This window comes from Lactuca sativa, chromosome 8 (genome assembly GCF_002870075.4).
Source record: "Lactuca sativa cultivar Salinas chromosome 8, Lsat_Salinas_v11, whole genome shotgun sequence".
Lineage (NCBI taxonomy): Eukaryota > Viridiplantae > Streptophyta > Magnoliopsida > Asterales > Asteraceae > Lactuca > Lactuca sativa.
In genome coordinates this window covers 137,545,770-137,557,897 of record NC_056630.2, presented here as the reverse complement: position 1 = coordinate 137,557,897, position 12,128 = coordinate 137,545,770, and the positions used below count along the sequence as shown (strand labels likewise).

Sequence of the window (12,128 nt, the reverse complement as noted above, 5' to 3'; positions counted from 1 at the left end):
ATACATACTAAAAAAGGCATAAAAAATAAAACATAATAAAATAGTACGTCACGCCTAATCATCAACGGTTATAACGTCATCATAATCTTCGCCCGAATCTTCTACAAACTTGTATGAATTGTCGAACAAATCATCATCCAATTTTTTAACGCGAACTTTCGGCCTCATTTTTTTGGAGATAAGCTAGTGTTGTTAGCATAATGTTCTCGGTAAATATCGCAACCTGCAATGTCAACGTATCTGATGAAGTCGATAAGGATGAAGGTATTTTGGATTTGTAAATCTAAGTATATATAAGTGTTTGGTTTTTGTTTTGTGTTTTAAAATGTGAAGTGTGTGTTTATTTATAACAGATAAAAAGTAATAATAATAATAATAATTGTTTTGAAAATTTAGCCATTAGAAAACAGTAAAGAAAACGTTAAATGGAAAATGAATGCTGCAAAGGAAGCTCATGTTGTGGCCTTGCCGCACCTTACCATCTAGGGCGGTGTCATGTTCAATGCAACATTACGATGACACTTCACCACTGCATGATGCGGTAAGGATATCTAGCAACGTCAAGACAAACCAGTATCATTGTAAGATTTAAACATCTTAAACATTTCAAATTAAAATAGGTCTTCAATTCGAACATTTCAAATTAAAATAGGTCTTCAATTCGAATCGTACAAGGTTCAATCCTAAAATTAGCTATCATTCAATAAATAAATAAAAAAAGCTAACCAAAAAATAAAAAGCAAAATTATAATAATAAATTGCTACAAGAATTCGTCATGAAAATCACATAAAAGGATTAATAATTACATGTTTTTACTTTTTTATTTAAAAAGAACTATTATCATTATATTATAGTTTTTTTTATCAAGTTTTATATATTAACGTTTTCTATTAAAATTTGATCAATATACAACAATTTATATTTTGAAAAAATACATAATATACATAAAAAAAGGTATCATTGTTATTTATGAATAAAAAATATTCTAAACTTCTACAAACTTGAGAAAACCACACAAAAATTAGTGACGGGTAAAAAAATCTAGAAAATATTTAATTCATTCTCTACTACATATACAATTGCTACAAAACATTTTCAACAAGAAGCAGGTAATGTTTATTGTAAGCCTAATTTCACATAAGTTGTCTTGTGTACATGATTTAAATACTTGTTTAAAAAAAAAAAAAAAAAACATTTACTAAAACGAATCATACGATATAGTATTTTTTTATAATCAACACAGGCATTTCAAAGTTGAAAGGAGATGAGATTCAAATATAAGATCTCTCTATTTTGAGGATTTTAATCATAGATGATCATCAAGGTGGTGGTATGTAACTTGGCAATTGATCATATATGTTACGATATAAAATTTTACAACGAACCAAAAATAATATAACTAATATTTTTTTATTAATACAGAATTTATATCAATCTTTGAAACTAAAAGATTATAAAGTTTGGCTAATAGAAATTAAATAAGTTTTTTACATGCTATTTGAGTATTTGACTTTTATGTGGAATGTGAAAAGAACAAGTTTCAATTTCCCTCCTTTCTTTTTGCCTCTTTTCCTCCTTAAATCAAGCATTATCTGCTCATTTCGTCCTACATCAATCTCAATTCTCATGCCTATGTTTTAAGAAAATGTCGGTTATTTTAAACAAAATATTTTTATATTAAATATCAAAATCCAAAAGGATATCTTTTATCTTGAAAGTTGAAACGCACATAAATAAATATCTAATATTTTTATGTAATTACTTGAGGCATCATTTGTAATTTTGATTTAAATTTTTTACTATTACTACTAGTAATCAAAAGATATTTTACATTTCAACTACCTTTTGGACCGAATTCTTTTTCAAACTAAAGTTATTTATTGTTTATTTTATTTTAATATCACTTGTTTTCATGACCCTACAAGAGAAAGAGAGGCCCATTGCTTTGGACATTTCCAACCCATGATTTTGCATAATTGACCAAAAAATGACCGAAGAAGTCCACAAACATTTTCAATTTTCCAACACTCCATCACTCTTCTTACTACTCCATGGACAACCACCACCACTACCACCACCCTCCTCAGCCGCCACCTCAGCTCACTCCGGCCAAGAGTTCGCGCCAACGCTACAACGAATGGTTTGTCGCAATTCTCATGTCTACTTTTGTTATTACACTTGCATACAAATAAATATATGATACATGAATATGAGTATTTGTATATATGGTAAAAGAAGCTTTGCACGTCTTACTTTTGCAGGATATTTCGTGATGTTCCAAGCGATATAATGATAGAAGTGAACGGTGTTATGTTTGCTCTTCATAAGGTAAGTTCATGATTTATTCTCATTTTCTATAAAATTGAAATCTTTTTACTACTTGTTCTAAAGATTCTTGAAGCTACTTTGGTTTGACCAAAAAGTCAACCTTCAATCCCTTGTAGAGTTGAGTTGTAGTAATCTGTGAATTCATACAAGTTATTTTTGCAGTTCCCTCTTGTTTCCCGATGCGGTCGAATCCGAAGACTAGTAGCAGAACACAGAGAAAATGCAATATCAAAGATAGAACTTGTGAGTTTACCAGGAGGAACAGAAACATTTGAGCAAGCTGCTAAATTCTGCTATGGAATCAACTTCGAGATAACATCATCCAACGTCGCTCAGCTATGTTGCGTCTCCGATTACCTAGAAATGACAGAACATTTCTCGAAACGTAACCTGGGTTCCCGTGCCAACGAATATCTCGACACTGTTGTTACCAAGAATCTTGAAATGTCTGTTGAAGTTTTGAAACAATCTGAAAACTTACTCCCTTTAGCTGATGATCTTAAAATCGTTACTAGATGCATCGATGCTATAGCTTCTAAAGCTTGCGTTGAGCAAATCGCGTCGAGTTTCTCGAGGCTAGAATACAGTAGCTCCGGCAGACTTCACATGAGTCGATTCAAGGGGGAACCCGATTGGTGGATCAAAGATTTGTCTATTCTTCGAGTTGATTTCTATCAGAGAGTTATGAACGCGATGAAATGTCGAGGGGTGAGGCCCGAGAGTATCGGTGAATCGCTTATGAGTTATGCCGAAAAGGAGTTAACGGGTTTACACAATCAGAATAAAAAAGTCGAGGCTCGTGGTGGGTCGGGTCACGAAGGAATCGTGGTGGAAGCCATTGTCGGTTTACTTCCGGTTGAGAAACTTGCAGTGCCGTTAAGTTTTCTTTTCGGGCTGTTACGAGCGGCGGTGATGCTTGATTGCTCGGTGGCGTGTCGGCTTGATCTCGAGAGGCGAATTGGATCACAGTTAGATTTAGCGACGCTCGATGATCTTTTGATCCCGTCTTTACGCCATGGAGATGATACATTGTTCGACGTTGACGCTGTTCATAGAATTTTGGCAAATTTTTCGCAGCAAGATGATAGCGACGACGATGATATGGAAGATGACGATGGTGATGGTGATGGGTTTGAGTCAGATGGGCCCGATTCGCCTTCCCAATCCGCTCTAGTCAAAGTCTCGAGGCTAATCGACAGTTATCTCGCTGAAATCGCACCGGAGACAAACCTTAAACTCTCCAAATTTATCGCGGTGGCGGAAAGCTTGCCGGCACACGCTCGAACAGTTCATGATGGTCTATATCGATCCATCGATGTTTATCTCAAAGTACGTCGATCTTGAATTTTGAATTTTGTTGTCAAAGCTAATGCTAATTATACGTTTTCTACAAATCTAAAACCTGCAGGCTCATCAGGGTTTATCGGAATTCGACAAAAAGAAGCTATGTAAACTGATTGATTTCAATAAATTGTCGCCGGAAGCCGGAGCACACGCTGCACAGAACGAACGCCTTCCTCTTCCGGCAGTCGTTCAAGTCCTGTACATTGAGCAGTTAAGGCTTCGAAATGCGTTATGCTGTAATTACCCAGAGGAGAACCTGAAGCCGCCGATGCACCACCAGTCGTGGCGGATCAACAGCGGAGGTCTGAGCGCTGCCATGTCACCGAAAGATAATTATGCATCTCTGAGGCGGGAAAACCGGGAACTGAAATTGGAGTTGACTCGGTTAAGAATGAGATTGAATGATTTCGAGAAAGAACATGTGTGCATGAAGAGGAGTATGCAGAAATCGAATTCACGTAATTTCATGAGTTCTTTCTCGAAGAAAATTGGTAAATTGAATATGTTTGGACATGGTTCTTCTTCGAGGGGATCAAGTTCACCACCATCTAGGCATTCAGAAAGAACAGATTCTAAGGTCATAAGTAGGACAGATTGAATCAAATTTTACAAGTATTTTTGCTAAAAATTTAGAGTTTAACGAGAAAAAAAAACATTGTACTCTTGTGTATTTGTTTATTATAGTGTTATGTTTGCATTTTTCTCTCTCTCACAATATTATAAGTTTCGCTACTTTTCTTATTAAGATGTTATCTTGTAAAAAGTCTATGGTTGTTTCAGTATTTTTCTTATTAACATATCCTAATCCTAATCCTAATAATAATCCTAATAAAAGAATCATTTTAATACAGGAGACATACCCTAAATACTTATTTCATCTCCAAGTTAAATTATTATTATACCCTTCAACTCATTCATCTCTCCATAACCATTCAATTCTCCTTCCATTATTATCCCAATATATCATTTATCTCTCAATAAAATCAAAATCAAAATTCAGATCCTCCCGATTGATGATTTAATTTGATTACTAATTTAATATCCGCAAAAATAGTTTGAAAAAATAAATATTCGTTATTAATTCCAAATTTAAAATTCTATTCCGCTTCATATATACCTCTGTATCGTTTCATTATACTCATAGATTTATTTTGTTCAAGTTTAATAGCAATGCACAGATTTTGGTGATTTGTTCCGGTATAAAGAAAAACAGTATGAAGTTGTTGCATGTGCCTTCATACATAGTTTTTTCAAACTGACCACCAGCATATCAGGTGTTGCAATATCCTCGGTGTTTGTACTATACCACTATAGTCCAGGTGGAGGGATGATGGCTATGGGTAATGTTGTTGGTCAGTTGTTGCTTTACAAGTTAAATCATTACCGACATGCATACGCCATAAACAAAGTAAACTCATGTGTCTGGTTTTTCACCTTATTGAACCATTTTGATGGTTCTTGAATTTCAGCATAGAACCCTCTTAAAACAAGTAATTGGAAGATATAAGAGCTCTGTTGAACATCTGTTGGAAGATATAAGTTGTCTCCTTTGTAGTATCCATAGGTAATGACAGTTAGATACTTTGTTTTTTATTGGTCTTATTTGGATATGCAATAAAATCATTTTTTTTGTAATTTAATATTCAAATATAGGATTTGTATCCTTGCGCTCATGAAACCAATATTAATCGTAAAAGCTTGAAGTTTGTAACCTCAGATTTAGTAAAGCACATATAATGGATGATGTTTATTGTGAAATTTTCAATGTCGTGTCTATATATTTGCAAATCTATAGGCTATTGTATAACCTTTCCCTTCATGTTTTTCTAGATGTTTTTTCCAACGTGTAACTACAACGCTCCTGATGTGTAGCTTAGTTTTTTGATTAATCTGTTGTTTTCCCTATTTTTCTTATAATTATGTATGTTTATGTATTCTATTCCTTAAAAAGTGTCACGTCAAGATGGACTTTGATACTCTTCCAAAGTTTATTAATGAATTAAGCAATCGCATCAATCTTGACTCACATGGTGATGAAGCTTTATGTGTGTGTACCGGTGAGAATGGGGCCCAATCGATTCTTACTAGGACCAACTAACTATATCTTTGTTACTAGTTCAAGATGACACCTAGCTTAGATCATCCATTTTATTCTTCGAATGCTGGAATTGCAAAGTAGCACACTAAAATTTAAAAAAAAAAAATCGACAATGATGTATGTTACCGGTGAAACATGTCCTAATTGTCAAATCAATTTCTTGATGTTGCATTTAATTTTCTTATAGTTTTTATCATTTCTTATATATGTCGTACCGTCGAACATTTTAGTTTTCAAAACTCATTTTTCTGTCAAAATGTTGGATTTGTAATGCCTTTAATGATGTCATGTTGACTGTAATTTCCATTTTTGTTGACTGAAATCCAAAATGAGACACAATTCTAGCACTATATTGGACACATATTTTTAACACAATTTCAAAAAGAAATGTATTTAAGTTATATATTATATATTTTAGTTATTAGAGATCTCAAATTCTATCACAACGAAGCACATAATCTTAAATCTTTTTTTATCATAAACCAATAATAATAATAATAATAATAATAATAATAATAATAATAATATTGAGTGAATGATATTAAATAACAATCACAAAAACTATTATTGAAGTTTAGTTCTTTTTTTTTCGTTGTTGTGCAACCAAAACACACACATATATAATTGTGTTTAATAATCACTTGAGGATCTTTAATAATCACTTTCTTATCTAACTTAATTTTTATTTGTATACTAAAAAATACATGTTTTGATTTTAACATATTATAACAATTTACAATGGGAAAAAAGGAAAACGGTTTTCTATTCAGAGCTTAACAATATGAATTTTGAAAAAGAATAGTTATGATGGGGTTTAATAAGTCATTTTAAAAAAAACACTCCTAAACACCCCATTAGTATGTTTTATTAATTTTTTTCAAATATTAGATTAGTCATTACGACTCCAATTTATTTATTGTGTTTTTCTTTATCAACCGCAGTTTCTGCATATCTAAATTGAAATACAAATTATTACTTTTTTAGTGGACTTCAGAAGTTAAGTATAAGTTATGAAATCTTATTTTATAAGCTAAGCGAAACTATATTTCTATTTTTAAAATCTATGTTAGCTAAGCGAAATTACATTTCTATTTTTAGAATCTATGTTATTTTACTATAACACCCATGGTTTCTACGAGTTTAAACCTAGTTATCTTTCTAGTATATATGGTAACACCATATTAGAATCTATGTTATTTTACTATAACACCATCATGATTTATTTTTTAGTAAATCAAGAAAAAAATCATTTTGATGACAATTTTGGTGAATATAAACAAAATCATCATAAAAAATAATCATCGAAATGTTTTTTTTTAGAATTTCTTTTATGATTCATTTTATTTTTGATTTTTTTAGTGATTCATTTGTTTTGTTCGCTAAAAAAATATGCCAAAAAAAATTCTTACTTTCCTACCAAAAAAATTCCTACCGGATATATATATATATATATATATATATATATATATATATATATATATATATATATATATATATAATATGCAAAATGATTACAAAAAATTATCCAAAACATAACTATTTTATGATATGACATCACGCATTTTGATGTTTTATCTTTTTTCTGGAAACGACAAATATCATTAAAAGCATATGCTAACAAGAAATTAGGCGAGGCAAAACAAAAGTAAAAGTAAAAGCTATAAGGAAGAGATTAACAGGATAGATGGATAAAGGTGAAATACTCCAATCGACCCAAGTTCCACAACCCGAGTTGCTTCTATATTTACACCATACGTATGATAAAGAGATAATGTTGTCGGCAACTTTTGTAGGGGGCACATTAGTTTTCTTGAAAACCTTGTCATTTATGACCATCCAAATGTTCCAAATAAAACAATAAAACATCATACTTAGGATCAACTTTTTCTAGAACAATTCCCTCATGTAGGTGCGAAATTGATAAAGTCTTTAACCCCCAAAAAAATTACTATGTTGAATCTCACACCATTTGAGAATCAATTCTTACACAACTTTAAAATACTCACAGGTAATAAGAAGATAGTCAGTTGATTCTATCTCCATATTGCACAGTAGGAAAAGAGTGTTAGGAAGGTTAATTCCGCTAATTGCCAAAGCATCTGCCACCGGAATTCTACCTAATTACACCTACCAAATGAAACATCACACCTTTGATTACTCCTTGTTGGCATAAACTGTGTAAAGAAAGGCAAACAAATTTAAAAGGTAAAAAAAAAAAAAAAAAAAAAAAAAAAAAAAAAAAAGTAGAGTTGATTTGTTCTAGTTCTATCATTTAATCATTCAATCTCGATATTTTTTTAAAAAATCATCTTCTTCCACATATCTGCTTTCCTCTTAATCACCTCAACCAAGAGGGAAATTCCAATTCATCATGCATTTCAATACAATCAAAGAGAAAGCCCCAAGGGTGCTATCTTACTCATCACTATAACCAATGTTGTTAAAGATCGTATACTACTACGATCCTACTTATGTAAATCATTCTTGTCATACTCGGATCATTTCTTGTAAGCTCGGATGTATGATATCATAAAAATGTTATCATTTATGTTTTTAAAAAAAATATATAATATTTTGTCTTGGGCTAACTAATAAATTGAATATAAACTCTAGAAACATTTTTGAAATTTATATATTTTTTATGTTTGTACTTTTCATGACTTAAAATGCTTTTGATGTAATCTTACGATCACAATCTTACAAAACAAAAAAATATCAGATCCTGATCTTTGAAAATATTCATCTGAACTATGCTCAATAAAACAAAACCTATTTGAACATTGTAACAGCTCACAAACAACTACAAGAACATTAAGATAAGACTCAAAAACATCTATTTTAGATCACGAGAACATTTAAAAAGCAGTCACAGATCTTAAATTGACCATAACCAACATCATTTAATCTCTTAGATAAAAGGAAGAGTTTCAAGATTTAAGAAACAAGAAAACACATAGCTCACGTTCTAAGCAATAAACTTAAAGAAACATATCTGGAAACACCCGAATGATGAAAGATCTTTCATTACACTGATCTTGTATAGAATCGGATCCCAACAGCAACACCCAAGATCACCAATGGAACCAAGAACTGAAGAATCTTGATGATGAACTCGGATGTCTTGTCTTGGTTATAATGAGCTTGCTTTGGAGGCTTGTATTCAACCTTGGAGGGAATAGTTGCTGAGTCAATATCACCAACATAGAATTCATCCATCATCGATTTAGCAGTTGTACTATGTCCCACATCTTCAAAATCATCTGTTGCATCCTTACCTACAAAGTTGTTCGCAATAAACAAAAATAAAATAAAATAACGATTATTTGTCATACGTACTTCAAACAAAAAATTGTACTTTACTGTATCAAATATGCATATAAGCATAATTTTAGGAATATTTAAAACAAAAAATGGTGCTAAATGTGAGATACCTGTTGCTGACAAGAGAACGTCATCACCACCAGGATGATCTTCCAAGAATTTGGTCACATCAAACACCTGCACGTATCACCATATTAAACCATGATTAGGTTAAGGACTTATTAGTTATTACAAAAAGAAATATAAAGGAAAAGATACTTTCTAAGTATGGTTGTCTAAAATTATTATTATTACTATTATTTTATTTTTGCAAATTACCGACACGGCAGTTGGTTAAAAGTTACGAGATAGTTTTTAAAAGGTATTCGCGAGCTTTAGTAATAAACTTGTGGCTGTAGTTTAGTGGTAAGAATTCCACGTTGTGGCCGTGGAGACCTGGGCTCGAATCCCAGCAGCCACACTTTTACACTTTTTTTTTCGGATAGACAAACAAATTTTAAGGACATCTGAGAACATTCACCAAAGATTACATTTTCTTCATTAACTAACTTCAAATCTTTATATTAGCTTTGTTGTAGTTTAATGTTGTGATATATATTGCTTTTAATCAATTTTGTAGTTTACTTTCACTTTTGTTATATGTGTATCTTCTATGTTTATGTACTTTTAGTTATTTAATAAAAAAGTTTAGTATACGGAGTAGTAATTATTATTATTAGATATTCAATAATAAGCTCAATTTAAAGGTCAGATCGAGATCTATCATATAATGTAACTCTTTATGGGGGAAACTATTATATTCGATAATTAAGTACTTGTGAATTTTTATTGATGGATAAATTTAACAAATTGTATTTGCATATGCAAAATCTGATAACAATGTAAATTAAAAATTCAGTAACCATAAGAGTTTAATATACTTTTTTTTTTTTTTTGATAAATGAAAAGTTTTATGGGGAACTATTTGGAGGATGATTGGAAAGAATTTGGATTTGATAGCGAACCCTAACCCTAATCCTAATGAACTCTGATTCAAATCCACTTAGTTTGACTAGAAAGTCAACTCCTGCATTATCTGGATCAAGAAAACCTCCAAGATGCAAGATTTATAAAAAATTACATCTCAAAAACTCAAATTACCATAAAAAAAATATCAAATCCTCGTCAATTAGTTATCAATAATGCACAGCTCTCCATTATATATTTGAACAAGTTAGCATTCGGCTGAATCCACCAACCACGAATAAAAATTATGTACATAAACTTCACTTAACAAATTTCAAATTAAGACGAGTCAAATAGAGTTCAATTATTCAATTGAGATCCGTAGTAATCACGAGCTACATATCAATCGTAAGTTGAATCGTAAATCATGTTTGGATATACGCACCTTGCCATCGATGATGAGCCAGCAATCTTTGGGATCGTTGTGCTCCGCAACTTCCTTCAAAGTGTACACTTTGCCCATTATCGATCGCCCAAAAATTACAGAGCTATAGTAGATCTACGGAGCCCCAAATTGCGATCTCTCAAGAACCCTTTTAGAGATGGATTTAAAGAACAAAAATGGAGGTGGGTTGTCAAAGATTGTAGGTGGCTAATTTCTAGTTTGGGGGGGTTGTTGAGGAGATGAAACGAATGGACTGGTATCACAAAATCTAGGTGGGGGTTGGTGAGAGAAGTAAAAGTGGTGCGCTAACTTAAAAAATGGAGTAGAAGTGTTGAAAGTTTAACGTCTGATTTTTAACCATGGTTGGTGTCCGGACGTGCGTATTGCGTAACATGTTTTTAACTTTTAAAGAGCCAGTTACAAAAATGCTCCATAATCTTTTCTGAAATATGCACCTCTGATCCACTTTTTTTTTAATTTGTTGCACTAACAGTAGCAGTGGTTTATTGTTTGCTCTTGTGGTCCATTTTTAACGGAAGGTGTACACTTTCATACCATTATTATACTATCTAATATTTTTCAAATGTTAGTTCACTATTCTTAAGGTCTCATCAAGGAACAGTGTTTTGTGGTATGGGTTTGAAAGAAAAGTATGAGATTGAAAAGCTAAGGTTTTCCGTCACCGTATTCTCTCTTCCCCCATCTAATATCTCTCTCATTTATTTAGATTTCCAATATGATATCAAGATATTATCTCGCTTCTCTCTCAATTGATATCGAGGCCTTCAGCCAATGACCCATCGATTCACTACAAACAATAAGTCATTTAGTGGCAAATATTTTTAATGACATATGTTCTATGTGTCACTATATCATATTTTTTAGTGGCATATTTTATGTGTCACTATAAAAACTAATAGATTTAATGCCAGTTAATATTTTATGTCACTAATATTCATAATTATTAGTGGCATAATGTTTTAATATGCCATTAAAAGTTAATTTTATTAGAAATATATTACATAGTATAATTAAGAGTAAATTAAAAAATTGGTCCCTAATCTTACCAAAATCACGATTTTGGTCCATCAGAACCTTTTTTGATTTTGAAGACCACGAGTATGAGCAACGAAAATGTAACACCCTGTTCGGAAAAGCATTCATTTATGGATCCAGAAGTCAAGGTTAGGGGCATTTTGGTTATTTATGGGTTTTGAGTTTTATTCAAGAAGGTTTCGGGCCGGGGTGTGTTGCTAGAAGCGTAGGGTTTCTCGCCACCTTTTTGTGATTATAAAGTTTGTCGGAAACGGACTTGGAACGAAGGAGCTTTGCACTTTGAAGCTATTGGCAGAAATGGCCCCTTAATGGAAAAGTGGCAAGGAAGGTGGCTAGCATGAGTACACCCCTGCGTAAGCTAGGGTACACCCAGTGTAGAAGGGTGAAGGATCGCGGGTGCAGAGAGGCGTACGCCCAGCGTACGCTCAGAGTCTCAAAACCCTAACTTTTAGGGTTGAGCCACTATTTAAAGAACATAACACCATGGTTATCAACCTTCCTCTCATGTTCATATAGCCCCCATGAAACCCTAATCCTCTTTGAGTGTTCTTGGAGCTTGGAAGGCTTGGTAAGAGCATTTTGGTGTTTTG

General features: G+C 32.3%; 2 protein-coding genes and 1 non-coding gene across 3 annotated transcripts; 2 read left to right on the top strand and 1 right to left on the bottom strand.

Annotated features, from left to right (window-relative positions):
* The first annotated feature begins 1,874 nt into the window (after window positions 1–1,874).
* On the top strand, window positions 1,875–4,372 carry LOC111907668 (BTB/POZ domain-containing protein At5g48800). Its single transcript, XM_023903470.3, has 4 exons — window positions 1,875–2,141; window positions 2,263–2,329; window positions 2,492–3,658; window positions 3,738–4,372. The coding sequence occupies exons 1-4, from the start codon at window positions 2,053–2,055 to the stop codon at window positions 4,269–4,271; spliced, it is 1,857 nt and encodes a 618-aa protein (XP_023759238.1). The 5' UTR covers window positions 1,875–2,052; the 3' UTR covers window positions 4,272–4,372.
* A 4,279-nt stretch (window positions 4,373–8,651) lies between these two features.
* LOC111907667 (cytochrome b5) lies at window positions 8,652–10,803 on the bottom strand. Its single transcript, XM_023903469.3, has 3 exons — window positions 10,483–10,803; window positions 9,203–9,269; window positions 8,652–9,046 (listed from the first exon to the last, which is right to left on the bottom strand). The coding sequence occupies exons 1-3, from the start codon at window positions 10,558–10,560 to the stop codon at window positions 8,796–8,798; spliced, it is 396 nt and encodes a 131-aa protein (XP_023759237.1). The 5' UTR covers window positions 10,561–10,803; the 3' UTR covers window positions 8,652–8,795.
* TRNAH-GUG (transfer RNA histidin (anticodon GUG)) lies at window positions 9,481–9,552 on the top strand. The gene has a single exon. It is a non-coding gene; the product is annotated as a tRNA-His (tRNA).
* Window positions 10,804–12,128: the final 1,325 nt, after the last annotated feature.

What these genes read in the sequence shown, in the direction of transcription:
- LOC111907668 (XM_023903470.3), top strand. Translation starts at nt 2,053, where the DNA reads ATGGACAACCACCACCACTACCACCACCCTCCTCAGCCGCCACCTCAG. An exon ending in CGCCAACGCTACAACGAATG is followed by an intron (nt 2,142 to 2,262) that starts GTTTGTCGCAAT and finishes TTACTTTTGCAG; the next exon opens with GATATTTCGTGATGTTCCAA. An exon ending in CCATCGATGTTTATCTCAAA is followed by an intron (nt 3,659 to 3,737) that starts GTACGTCGATCT and finishes TAAAACCTGCAG; the next exon opens with GCTCATCAGGGTTTATCGGA.
- LOC111907667 (XM_023903469.3), bottom strand. Translation starts at nt 10,560, where the DNA reads ATGGGCAAAGTGTACACTTTGAAGGAAGTTGCGGAGCACAACGATCCC. An exon ending in GGCTCATCATCGATGGCAAG is followed by an intron (nt 9,270 to 10,482) that starts GTGCGTATATCC and finishes TGATACGTGCAG; the next exon opens with GTGTTTGATGTGACCAAATT. An exon ending in CGTTCTCTTGTCAGCAACAG is followed by an intron (nt 9,047 to 9,202) that starts GTATCTCACATT and finishes ACAACTTTGTAG; the next exon opens with GTAAGGATGCAACAGATGAT.